Source organism: Ylistrum balloti, unplaced genomic scaffold (assembly GCF_031769215.1).
Source record: "Ylistrum balloti isolate Yb309-2 unplaced genomic scaffold, AGI_CSIRO_Ybal_v1 Utg370370, whole genome shotgun sequence".
NCBI lineage: Eukaryota > Metazoa > Mollusca > Bivalvia > Pectinida > Pectinidae > Ylistrum > Ylistrum balloti.
In genome coordinates this window covers 2,247,161-2,261,324 of record NW_026782260.1, presented here as the reverse complement: position 1 = coordinate 2,261,324, position 14,164 = coordinate 2,247,161, and the positions used below count along the sequence as shown (strand labels likewise).

The window sequence follows — 14,164 nt, the reverse complement described above, 5'->3', positions numbered from 1 at the left end:
CATCCTCCCAACCACCACTGTTACCTAGGTTCTTACTGACCTCACACATCCTCTCCACCACCACTGTTACCTAGGTTCTTACTGACCTCACACATCCTCCCAACCATCACTGTTACCTAGGTTCTTACTGACCTCACACATCCTCCCAACCACCACTGTTACCTAGGTTCTTACTGACCTCATACATCCTCCCAACCATCACTGATACCTAGGTTTATACTGACCTCACACATCCTCTCCACCACCACTGTTACCTAGGCTCTTACTGACCTCACACATCCTCCCAACCATCACTGTTACCTAGGTTCTTACTGACCTCACACATCCTCCCAACCACCACTGATACCTAGGTTCTTACTGACCTCATACATCCTCCCAACCGCCACTGATACCTAGGTTCTTACTGACCTCACACATCCTCCCAACCATCACTGTTACCAAGGTTCTTACTGACCTCAAACATCCTCCCAACCATCACTGTTACCAAGGTTCCTACTGACCTCACACATCCTCCCAACCACCACTGTTACCTAGGTTCTTACTGACCTCACACATCCTCTCCACCACCACTGTTACCTAGGTTTATACTGACCTCATACATCCTCCCAACCATCACTGTTACCAAGGTTCTTACTGACCTCAAACATCCTCCCAACCATCACTGTTACCAAGGTTCTTACTGACCTCAAACATCCTCCCAACCATCACTGTTACCAAGGTTCTTACTGACCTCATACATCCTCCCAACCATCACTGTTACCAAGGTTCTTACTGACCTCAAACATCCTCCCAACCATCACTGTTATCTGTTTTACCTCCCGTTCTTTAAGAACAAGTTTGATGAATCTACAGCTCTTCAATATTTAATTAAATTTGAAATGATTACGAGAAATGTTAAGACGATAGTAAAATTCCCAAACGAACTAAGATATCTGTTAATGGTATAAAAGTTTGTCTTAAAATTGTCACAATACATACATTGTTGGTGTTGTATTTTTAGCCTACAAACCTGTAGAATTGTTTTCTTGGGGTAATTATTTATAAAACACCTCACGGCGGAAATCTTCCCATTTATCTCACTTCAGAAACGATTTGTGTGTGATTGACAGACCGTACATTGTAAAGTGTCCATGTTTTAAGAACTTGCTTCCTCAGAAAATGTTCCCATTGCATGCTTTTATGTTGAACTGAAGTGTTTTAAAACACGTATACGATTACCTGAGGTTAATATGACTGCATTCCAAGGAAGAACCTCACAGAAAATATTATGAATATGCAGCAAAACTCAAAGGAATTAAGATATTTAGCACTTTAAATGTCGTTTGTTATGAGAGTGATGACAAGGACCCTCGACAGTATTCGAGTATTCTGACCGGCTTTGATACAGCGATCAAAAGGCCTGTGTCAATCGCCCCACACCGTGTACAAACAGAAGCGACGTTAAATAGTCAGAACACGCGTGTACGCCCTGTCCACTTTTCACTTCGGTTAAGGTATTACCGGTTTTCTCCTGTCAGGGAAAATCAAAATAAGCTATGGTTTCCCACTTAAATTATCTGTAGACTTAAAAAAATACACGCATCAAAATATGTCTAAAGCACGAAACGGATTATCTCTAAGGCAGACTAAAAGAAAGGCTCGTCGATTCAACACGATTTTATGCCTATCCCAAGTCTAGACGATATATTAAAGTTTAGTAAAATTTCTTTTGTTTTCATATGTACATGACTGATTGCAACACGATCAAATTACCTATTATGTGTATCAGCCTATCGATGTGAAAGACAAACATGTTATGCATAACCTAACTTACCACGAACGTGTATAAGTTGCCTACCTTTCCACGCACGTGTAAACGTAACCAACCTTACCATACACGAGTGTTAGCTACTTACCTTGTCATGTAAGTATATCAGTTACCGATCTTATCACGCACGTGTAAACGTAACCAACCTTACCATAGACGTGTGTTAGCTACTTACCTTACCGCGCACGTGTATGAGTTATCTTCCTTACCACGCACGTGTATGAGTTATCTATCTTACCACGCACTGTGTGAGTTATCTACCTTACCACGCACGTGTATGAGTTATCTACATTACCACGCACGTGTATGAGTTATCTACCTTACCTCGCACGTGTATGAGTTATCTACCTTACCACGCACGTGTATGAGTTATCTACCTTACTTCGCACGTGTATGAGTTATCTACCTTACCTCACACGTGTATGAGTTATCTACCTTACCATGCACGTGTATGATGTTCATTGCACTGCAGACCTTGTCACCACACGTGACTGATACCTACGCGCGGCATATTTCTGTTTGGTATCTACATTGTACCTTTTGGATAGCCCTTCAGGTACATCATAAAACCTACTGTCCCCATTGTTGAATTCGTATTTCTCTTCTTTCTTACCAACTCTTTTCTTCCTAATGTATCGTTAGACATTGTCTGGATGTCTGGGATGGAGCGTTCACAACAGTGAGGAATACTTTTGGTTCTTTCCCTGACCGAGACATACCAAAATGATTGTTACTATTCCCTGCATAGCATCTAGTAAAGTGGAAGGTAAACGAGTGGTCTACTATTGCCGGTATCATGTGACTGGGTGGGGTGTCCCGCTAGGCGGTCGGTTATACACTTCAGTGTGATAGCACTATAAAGTCGGATTTAATTCTGCACATTCAATTAACCCATGTAATTACCTCACTCTGATGGGGAGACCGTCTTTAAACACTTATACTAAAACTTAAACCTCAGTCTTATCTCTAAAATGTACACGTAAGTTTTTCTACCCACACATGTAGTTGCTGTCTCCCTACTGTGCATGTGTAAGTGTCATTTACCTCATCACGGTTGCACTTAATCTCCTTTGAGCCACCGTCACGTCATACGAACTCAGTCGGACGTTTTTAATAATCCCTTTTTGACTCTTATGCCATATTATTGCTACCAACTACCGTAAACACTACATGCAAGTAGGATCAAGTTGGTCAACTACGTTCAAACCACAGTCACAGTAGGGTTTTGGCACTCAAGCTCACCATAGAGATATTTTGAATTATTTTTGTTAAACGGAAAAGGAGAAGAGTTTGGTTTTAATACTTGGAGTATTTAATAACCTAACCTCTGTAATACGACATCTAACGAGACTTTACAAAGACCTTCTGATAACCTCTCGTCTGCCATACGACACCTAACGAGACTTTACAAAGACCCTCTGGCAAACTCTCGTCTGTCATACGACAGTAAACGAGACTTTACAAGGACCCTCTGATAACCTCTCGTCTTTCATACGACATCTAACGAGACTTTACAAGGACCCGCTGATAACCTCTCGGTCTTCCATACGACACCTAACGAGACTTTAAAAGGACCCTCTGACAACCTCTCGTCTGCCATACGACATCTAACGAGGCTTTACAAAGACCCTCTGACAACCTCTCGTCTGTCATGCGACACCTAAACGAGACTTTACAATCTTCCGTCTCACAAACGACACATAAAGACTATCTGACAACCCCTGGCTTTTCATACGACACCTTAACGCATGTAAAGTGATGACCTGTCGTAGATGCAGGCCTGTTTTATACCCTGGATGTGCGTATACGTTAGGCTTGGACTAAAAATGTCCACTACTTCATTAGATACGATGACCGGAAGATTTGGTTAGCCTAGGGAGAATGTCTTAGATTTGTTTCTTTATCTCAACATTAAACATTTTTAACTTGCATTGTCAGCTTTAATGAGACTTAACCGCAGTCACGAGATCTATAACGGTGGTCAAATCTAACGCGGTAACATAGATTCGCCATAGTTGACTCAGTTAAACGTAGACATAGTTCAACCGCAGTTCTACGTAGTTATAAACGGAATTTGAACTTCAGGAAACGTGTGATTTGACAGTGGTAAGTCAAATTTATTTCAACATGTTCAAAATATCTCTATGGTGAGCTTGGTTGCCAAGACCCTACTATGACTTAAGTTTGAACGTAGTTGATCGTAGTAATATTTCTGTACGAGTACTATGGTAACTTCAACGACCAAGAGTGGCATACCTACACGAAAATGTAATCTGGCAATTTGAATATTTCACTTAAAGTTCGGTGCGACAGGGTACTCTTTACCTACCATGCGCCCGGCGTCGTTGTTATGAAGTTGTATAATTGTCGTTATGTCGCCTCGTCGTTTTTTCTTCCGTGCGTCCATGAACTCCTTTGACTTTTTGTAGCCAAATTCGACGTTATCTCCACACCCTCCCCATTCCCACTCCCCATCTGTTGTGATGTCCTGTATGTCATTGTCACACGTGCATTGCAGGAGTTTGCCCATACTGCATGCCTCTGTCACGGCATACACTACCCCGGCCGCTGTCACCGCGTAAACGAAGGCAGATTCACGTGTATCTGAAATTATAAAAAATACACCGGGTGACTTGGGTTTTTTTAAATGCATGATACGAAAACATGTTTCATACTCAAACTATTATCAAGAGACATTGGACATTGAAAGGCCACAGAATTTCTTAGGGAGCAGTATGATAAACAAACTGGTACCAGAGGGAACAGGGTATACAGTGGACGTGACGTCACACAAACAGGTACCATAGGGAACAGGGTATACAATGGACGTGACGTCACATAAACAAGTACCACAGGGAACAGGGTATACAGTGGACGTTACGTCACACAAAGAGGTACCAGATGGAGCAGGGTATACAGTGAACGTGACGTCACACAAACGGGTACCAGATGGAGCAGGGTATACAGTGGACGTGACGTCACACAAACAGGTACCATAGGGAACAAAGTATACAGTGACGTAACGCAGCATACAGTATATGACGTGACTTACAATTACGATATTTTAATACATCAAGTGTGTTACTATAGTAGTCTACGTGTCCCACAATTATGACGACAGAACACGTGCGAGATTAGCGTATATATATGAAGACTTTATTGACAATGCACTCAAGTTCAATTTTATTGGATAAGTATGTATCTCACAATAACAATGACACTGCACGTGTAGCTTTACTGTAAAGTTTGTATCTCTCAATAACAATGACATTGCAAGTGCAATTTCACTGTAAAGTGTGTATATCACTATTACATTGACATTGCACGTGCAATTTTACTGTAAAGTTTGTATCTCAATATTACATTGACATTGCACGTGCAATTTTACTGTAAAGTTTGTATCTCACTATTACATTAACATCATACGTGCAATTTTACTGTTTGCCCCTCAAAATTACAACGTGCAATACCATGGTTAACACTTGAGACTGATTATAAAGGACTTGTAAGACTGTGAAGCACTATGTTTACATTTATGTAGGAGGGTATGCAGTTGGACGTACGCTTAATGAAAGTAGGTTACGTTAAACAGGAAACAAACATCAATTCTAAATCTACTTTATGGACAAATAAGTCTTTCGAATTTGCAGGGATGATGACCGTGAAATCCCGATACTTAGGAACGTGTTCCTGAAACTCCGGGTTCTTCCTTAACGACTCATAAAGCCTATCATCATAAGTCTCTACAGCCATAATATTCCCTTATTATAACTTGTAACACAAAATGGTAATCACCTTGATCTCCGATATTACCAGGGAGAGAATTTTTTTACTGACCCACATAATCCAGTCTTTTCGATGTTTAAATGAGTTTGAGATTTGTCTTAACTAAGATATTGCGATATTTTAATGTCGGACGAATACACCAATAATTAGTTTTTTTTTTTCAAATTCTGGACATTCATAGGTATCCGGATACACAAACTACTGTACGAATTTCTCAGTAAGTTTAAATCCAGATTTAAGATTGTTCCCTATAAGTGTAGTCATAATTGAGTTGCAGAAAGTTCGAAACTATTCGACCTGAGCAGAGGTGTTCAGCACTCAGCAGGGGCGGAGATGAATATTTTTATCACCTCACATAAATGTGTTATGGTTTATGAGATGCACTTTAAATATACATCAAATAAATGGACCATAGACTATATCAGCACTTTTCTGCCAAACTTTTTGAGAAACAAAATAAAAAGTTTGACACCAATTTTAAGACCTACACCAAAACAATCCGCTACAAATATATTGTTCATGTAAGTAAACGGAAAAAGATAATATTTTGTTTTGAATATACTCGGGATAAGGCGCCATTTATTGGTGGAATCTGGAAATAATTCACATTTGCCTAATTTCCAAGTTTTAGCATGTGCACAGGCTTTTCGAATTATGTAAAACATACCAAATCTCAATGATATTTTAAAATACTTTATATAAAAGTACATATGACCTCCATTACAATTTTAATCAAAGACACACCTGGTTTAAATGAAGAAGTCAACAACAGCTTCTTGTGACACATTGAAATGGACAAGTTCACTGAGACACTGACAGAAATGAACGCCCGTTTGTTGATTTCAATCAGAAATCAACAGCTTAGTCTAGATTTATATCTGCAAACAGGTTCTATATTTTTTGTGCTGATTCAATAATTAATTAAAGTCCATTTTAAAGGTCATCTGAGTTGAAGACACATTTGTCTTAAGTGCGTTGCGCGCGTCGTCCGTTTTCGACTTCCCTTAAAAAAACATGAACAAATAGTATGCTATGGAAACCTTTCATGGTGAACCAAAAAGTGTTTTCAAATGTTCTCAACTTCCACGAGTTTGAGCTTAGTGACCAATGATCGAATTGATTGAAACTACAAAATTCTTTTCCTCTAGTATTTTTTTTTCGCGAACTCATTGCAACAGTCACAACGAGTTGTATGACAGAGGGCGTCACACGTTGAAAGGTCTTAGGTGCTCTACTAAAATTGTAAATTTCATGATTCCATGAACTTATGTTTAACTGCATATACAGCTTCTGTTAGTTAATAACAATTTCAAACATATTCTGTTTTATTTCTATTTTAGATACGGGAAGCGTTTAACATGGGACGGTAGTTGGTACCTTAGAGCCTGACTGACCTCAATGGCCCCCAATGACCAAACGAGGTCAAAACTAATAGCTGAAACAGGTTTCTTTCTCAGTTGCACGGATATTTATTAAAAAGATATTCATCAGTATACTAGATATCTGATAGGGCAGTTTTATTGCAATTAACAGGTGCCACCTGAAGAAAATGTGAATGTAGTTCAAGTTATCGAACTTTGTTAAAAAGGTCCTCGGGCCTCATACTTCTTTACTTCACCAATCACGAGGGTGAATAGTATTTTTCTTTAAAAAACTGTCTACGTAGATATTAAAGCACTATAAGAAACTATAGAAATGTTAGTAATGTGAATCAAATTGACATCGAGAAGTAGCTGATAATAATGGTAGTAACAAACATTAAAAATTATTTTTTGCTAATTGTTTTTGTTTTGACCCTTCATCCTATCTCTAAATCTCTTGATTTCTCTGTCTCCACGAATCAGCCTTTGTTCAAATGATTTGATATAAATTACATACAGATTTCGTAATCATTAGTCACTAATGAAAATTGTTTAGCTATTGACACGTTGCTATGAAGAAGACATATAAATTAAATCAGTTATACTTTTTAACCAGAACTTAAAATTATTTTCAATCGACATTTTTTGAATGAATGATACCTGTTTTTGAACGTGCCCAGTGGATTATATTCTGCCAGTAACCGCTGTTTGACATTCTGAAGAGGTGCCTTTTGTGTCAATAGACACCACATAGTTTCCCGTCACATCAATGTCATACAAACGCTTAATCAAACACAAAACAGGTACATCATTTCAAGATCAACTATGAACATGAGTCCTTAAACAGCAGGGAGACATTCTTCGAAAAACATGAATTCTTGAAGTATGTGGATGACGTTATCATAAAAAAATTGAGTAATGAAATAACTTTCACATCGTTGGATAGCGTTAAGGTACTTCAGCTATCTGTCAGTTAAATGGTTCAAATGGCAATCATATTAACAGTTTTTTCATTTGTGATCTGTATATAATATGAAACTAAAAGTGCTGGTATTATCAGAATAATGTTTATTTCATTTTTATGAATTTGAATAAAAAAAATATATTTTTTTGTTCCTTTCGTTTTGTTTAGGTCAGTATTGTTACAGGCGACAAAGATGTTTTTATGATACGACGAATAAAAAATTGAAGCAGGGAGGACTTGGAATATATTCTTCGATTTAGCTAGGGGCTATAATTACACCACCGTCCACAGAAGTGCACACAGTGATGTGAAATGATGTAAATTTGATGATACAAAATTTGCACTGAAGCACACGCTCTAAATCAAGTAACACAGCAGTGCTAAATTTTAGTATTTCAGTTCGAGTAACGAGTCGACTTTCTAGATAACACATAGGAATTTTACTTTAAAATCAGCACGAGGGGTGGTTTCCACCAGCAAACGTACATGGGCCTCTGAACATCAATTCCAGTAACCACGTGTGGCCGTGCATTCCAGACACGCGCGTGCCATAAAAAGATATACATACCCCTTCATCATGAGGTCACTTCTAATTTTTCAATGACAAAAATGTTCCTTTAATATGTAATCCAGCCACCCGTTATCAGCAGTGCAAGGTGTTTAAGTGGCACTAATATTAACATGCACGAATAACAGAGTATAGGGATACACGTGTTGTCGGGGATACACTATACTTGGCCAGTAGATACACGTGTTGTCGGGGATACACTATACTTGGCCAGTAGATACATGTGTGGTCGGTGATGCACTCTATCTAGCCGGTGGATACACGTGTGGTCGGTGAGACACTCACCTTAGTCGAGGGACACACGTATTGTACTTTATCTGGTCGAGGGGGAGGGGGGAATAATATTCATTATCCGAACGGTGTTTTACACATGTGATTGGTAAATCACTTTACATTGCCGAGGGACACCGGTGGTGGATACACGACTGGTTGTCACTAACACCGACCAAGGAATACACGTGATGCTGTTATTACACTAACATCGGTCAAGTGATACACGGGTGGTTGTGGAAACAGTAACCCTGGCCGGGGGATACACGTGTGGTTGATACACGTGTGGTTGTTGAAACAGTAACCCCGGTCGAGGGATACACGTGAGGTTGTTATTACACTAGCCCCGCCGAGGGATACACATGTGGTTGATACACGAGTGGTTGTTGATACACTAACCCCGGTCGAGGGATACACGTGAGGTTGTTATTACACTAGCCCCGCCGAGGGATACACGTGTGGTTGATACACGAGTGGTTGTTGATACACTAACCCCGGTCGAGGGATACACGTGAGGTTGTTATTACACTAGCCCCGCCGAGGGATACACGTGTGGTTGGTACACGTGTGGTTTGTTATTACACTAGCCCCGCCGAGGGATACACGTGTGGTTGTTATTACACTAACCCCGGCCGAGAGATACACGTGTGGTTGCTATTACAATAGCCCCGCCGCGGGAAACACGTGTGGTTGTTGATACACTAGTACGTGCTAAGGGATATAAGTGTGGTTATTATTACACTAACCCCAGCCGAGAGATACACGAGTGGTTGTTGATACACTAACCCGTGCTAAGGGTACACGAGTGGTTGTTGATACACCAGCCCGGCAGAGAGAAACACGTGTGGTTGTTGATACACTAGCCCGTGTTAAGGGATACATGAGTGGTTGTTGATACACTAGCCCTTGCTAAGGGATACATGAGTGGTTGTTGATACACTAGCCCTTGCTAAGGGATACACGAGTGGTTGTTGATACACCAACCCGGCCGAGAGATACACGAGTGGTTGTTGATACGCTAGCCCGTACTAAGGGATACACGAGTGGTTGTTGATACACTAGCCCGTGCTAAGGGATACACAAGTGGTTGTTGATACACTAGTCCTTGCTAAGGGATACATGAGTGGTTGTTGATACACTAGCCCTTGCTAAGGGATGCACGAGTGTTTGTTGATATACTATGACGGTCGAGAGATACACGAGTGGTTGTTGATACACTAGCCCGTACTAAGGGATATACGAGTGGTTGTTGATACACTAGCCCGTGCTAAGGGATACACGAGTGGTTGTTGATACACTAGCCCGTGCTAAGGGATACACGAGTGGTTGTTGATACACTAGCCCGTGTTAAGGGATACACGAGTGGTTGTTGATACACTAGCCCGTGCTAAGGGATACACGAGTGGTTGTTGATACGCTAGCCCGTACTAAGGGATACACGAGTGGTTGTTGATACACTAGCCCTTGCTAAGGGATACACGAGTGGTTGTTGATACACTAGCCCGGCAGAGAGAAACACGTGTGGTTGTTGATACACTAGCCCGTGTTAAGGGATACATGAGTGGTTGTTGATACACTAGCCCTTGCTAAGGGATACACGAGTGGTTGTTGATACACCAGTCCGGCCGAGAGATACACGAGTGGTTGTTGATACACTAGCCCTTGCTAAGGGATACACGAGTGGTTGTTGATACACTAGCCCTTGCTAAGGGATACACGAGTGGTTGTTGATACACTAGCCCGTACTAAGGGATACACGAGTGGTTGTTGATACACTAGCCCTTGCTAAGGGATACACGAGTGGTTGTTGATACACCAGTCCGGCCGAGAGATACACGAGTGGTTGTTGATACACTAGCCCTTGCTAAGGGATACACGAGTGGTTGTTGATACACTAGCCCTTGCTAAGGGATACACGAGTGGTTGTTGATACACTAGCCCGTACTAAGGGATATACGAGTGGTTGTTGATACACTAGCACGTACTAAGGGATACAAGAGTGGTTGTTGATACACTAGCCCGTACTAAGGGATACACGAGTGGTTGTTGATACACTAGCCCGTACTAAGGGATACACGAGTGGTTGTTGATACACTAGCCCTTGCTAAGGGATATACGAGTGGTTGTTGATACACTAGCCCGTGCTAAGGGATACAAGAGTGGTTGTTGATACACTAGCCCGTACTAAGGGATACAAGAGTGGTTGTTGATACACTAGCCCGTACTAAGGGATACACGAGTGGTTGTTGATACACTAGCCCTTGCTAAGGGATATACGAGTGGTTGTTGATACACTAGCCCGTGCTAAGGGATATACGAGTGGTTGTTGATACACTAGCCCGTGTTAAGGGATACACGAGTGGTTGTTGATACACTAGCCCGTGTTAAGGGATACACGAGTGGTTGTTGATACACTAGCCCGTGCTAAGGGATACACGAGTGGTTGTTGATACACTAGCCCTTGCTAAGGGATACACGAGTGGTTGTTGATACACTAACCCGTGCTAAGGGATACACGAGTGGTGAGGCGGTTAGTAGTCCGGAGGCGCAGTGGTAATCCACTCGCCTGTTACCGAGATGTCCGGGGTTCGATTCTCCGTGCAGATGTAATAAGGCATGGCTCAACAACCGGTTTCTCCGGTTTCCTCCCAAAGTAAGACAATGTTATCGCAATAATTTCTTTATGAAAGTGCAGTTAGAACAATAAAGTTTTAGTGCACTTCTTTTAGCGTGGTAAGCGCTAAAATGAGTGTACCACTAAAATGTGTACGTTTACAGTATAACATTCAAAAGGCAAGCTCACGTCTTTAATTGTAATCCGAAGTGAAAAAAGATTATTCGAATGTTCGGAGTCTACAACAGCTCAGCGTTGGACTACGTCATCTCAGATGAAGATGTGAGGTGTCTGGTTCTATGCTTCCTTCCCTTGGCGGTTTACGTTTCTCAGGAAACTGTATATGCTGTCGTGGTCATGTTCTTAAGCTCTAAATGACATGCGATGGGCCTCCCGTATCTTGTCCACTGAGGTAGTCACCAGCTACTTCTAGGACATCTCGCCTCAAAACGACCCTGACTTTTCAGCGGGCGATACACCCATCAAACAAACAAAAACCAAAAGTTTGGGAATGCTGTCGAAACGAGGAGCCTTAAGTTGGTTCCTACTTCCGTTTAAGAATCAGATTCTAACCTTAACCGGAACTGGGAATTTGATCCTAGTTCCGCTTAACCTTAACATATGGAACTAGGATCAAGTTCCCAGTTCCGTTTAAGGTTAAGTTGGTAGTCTTACTTTCTCCTGAAAGGTTTTGGGTTCGAGTCCTGCACCGAATTAAAATCTATATCATGCGTGTATGATCTTTCGTTCTGTCAGTATATACGCTTTCGTTAAACGAAACTAGGATCTGGTTCCCAGTTCCGGTTTCCTTAAACGGAACTAGGAACTGGGAACCAAATTCGGTTCCGTCGAAACGGTTGACCAGAAGACCGCTATCTCTTTATTTTTAACGTCTGATTAACGAATGATCATGCGCCAAGAATAGTGGACCATGATCGAACATAACCACGTGAAAAGAATGAAGAAAAATTAATTCCAACGGTTCCTATACATGAAAAACAACGTCTATTTTTTTCAAACATCAAAACTATCAATCAACAGCGGAAAGCAAAACCGAGAAAAAGAAAAAAGTCACAGGAAAGGGAAGGAAATAGAAAGATTCAAAGTGATGCAATGGAACCGGAAGAATCTGTTTCTTTGTTTATGGCCGCCTTGATAGCAGACAGACGAAAACTCTCATTTCCTGCAAAAGGACTCCACCTTTAGTCACCTTCTACGATCATGCAGTGGAATAAATCAGATCGTACTCTGGGACTTTCCGATGTTCTCGTATAGAAGCCACTTTTGACCTGAAGGGCTACCACAGATACAGCAATAATATTTCTTGGGTCAGAAAGACTGCAGGCATAATAAAGGGGGGGGGGTTGCTATTCAATTAGTTTTAATATCTTATTTAGAGCATGTTCTGCAAACATAAATCTAAAGTGCGCATGTCTGTTAATCGGCAGATGGGAACATATAAGACTATCACAGATAGTCATCAACCTTCCAGTAGGGAAGCCAGTATATCCACAGGGCTTGTTTGGAAGGCAGCAGTTTGTTTTATCAGTTTATACAAATCCATGGAACCAACATTGATCAATTTAATACATTACTCACTAAATTTTAATTTAATACAGATTTGAAAACAGAATGCTATCTTCAAAAGACCATTGGAGTTGCGTAAATAGCTCGCAAATGGTTGCGTAATTCTCGTGCAGAATGTTAGCATGCGGCAGAAAAAACATAAAAAACACGGTACAGTCTTGAGTAGTTACGATATATACAACATGCAAGTAGGTTTTGATTACACGTTCAAAGGCTTGTCTCGGTAGTGGTCTATTCTCTGCTGTAGCTTAATTCAATTGAACATTTTGGAAAAACGCTTATCTCTACTGCAGTCGGTAGCCAAATCAAAGGAGCCAGGGTCTGTGTTGATGGTTAGCATTAGATTAATACCGTGGAGAACGATGGTTCCGCCTTTGATGGGCTAATTCAGGGAGGCACCTCGGCATATCAGCGCTATTTGAACTTAACTTGTAGTATATTTGGAGGGTCTAATATTCAGCATCCCTTTGATGTGTAACACTAGACTACTCTTAACTCATTTGCCGGTCAGCTGCCAGCAGCTTTCCGCTAAAGAGTCCTTTGATCTGAAAACGAATTGGGTCGTAGTTCGTTGAGGATTCTCTGTAGTATTCCGTCAAAACCATAAAACCTATCTGCAACAGCATTTGGCTTGCGATGGGCCATGTGTGCTTGTAGGTTCAAAATCTTTCAGATATATACAGCATTTTGCACAGGTCTCCATTTGATCAGTTCTCGTTACAAAACTGGGGATATTTCTCATACATTCAGCTATGGATATGCTTTAACAGGTAAGCCACTTTCTGATATCATTTCACATTTGTAGTGACAACACATGCTTATTGTTTGGTAATATGAAACTTTTACACAATGACATGTACTCTAGAATGACCCTAGCAAACCATGAAAGTTATATTTTTTCTCTGCTTGGAATAGGACTTCGTTTTTAATCTCAAATTTTGGTTAAGACCTTGTGATGAGGGGGACGAAATTATGACGAAATGGTCATGCATTAATAAGGTAACAAGATGCCAAATAACGACATCACTAAAGCTGTCGGTGTAAAGTGAAATACCTCCAAATAATAATCTTTAACTACTAAATGATTTGTCTCGGTAGAAGACATTTTATACGTTCCGTATATCTCCTAGGCTCAGATCAAACGGCGTATCAAAATACAAAACGGCCATGAATGACTCTTTATAGCTTTGTATACATATTTGTATTC

General features: G+C 40.8%; 1 protein-coding gene across 1 annotated transcript in view; it reads right to left on the bottom strand.

The window, feature by feature from the left end:
* LOC132554030 (protein Wnt-6-like) overlaps positions 1 to 14,164 on the bottom strand; it is a 31,646-nt gene that overhangs the window by 2,192 nt on the left and 15,290 nt on the right. Inside the window, exon 3 of the mRNA XM_060218328.1 lies at positions 4,137 to 4,411. Coding sequence (XP_060074311.1) covers positions 4,137 to 4,411 — 275 coding nt within the window. The remainder of the gene's footprint in view (positions 1 to 4,136; positions 4,412 to 14,164) is intronic.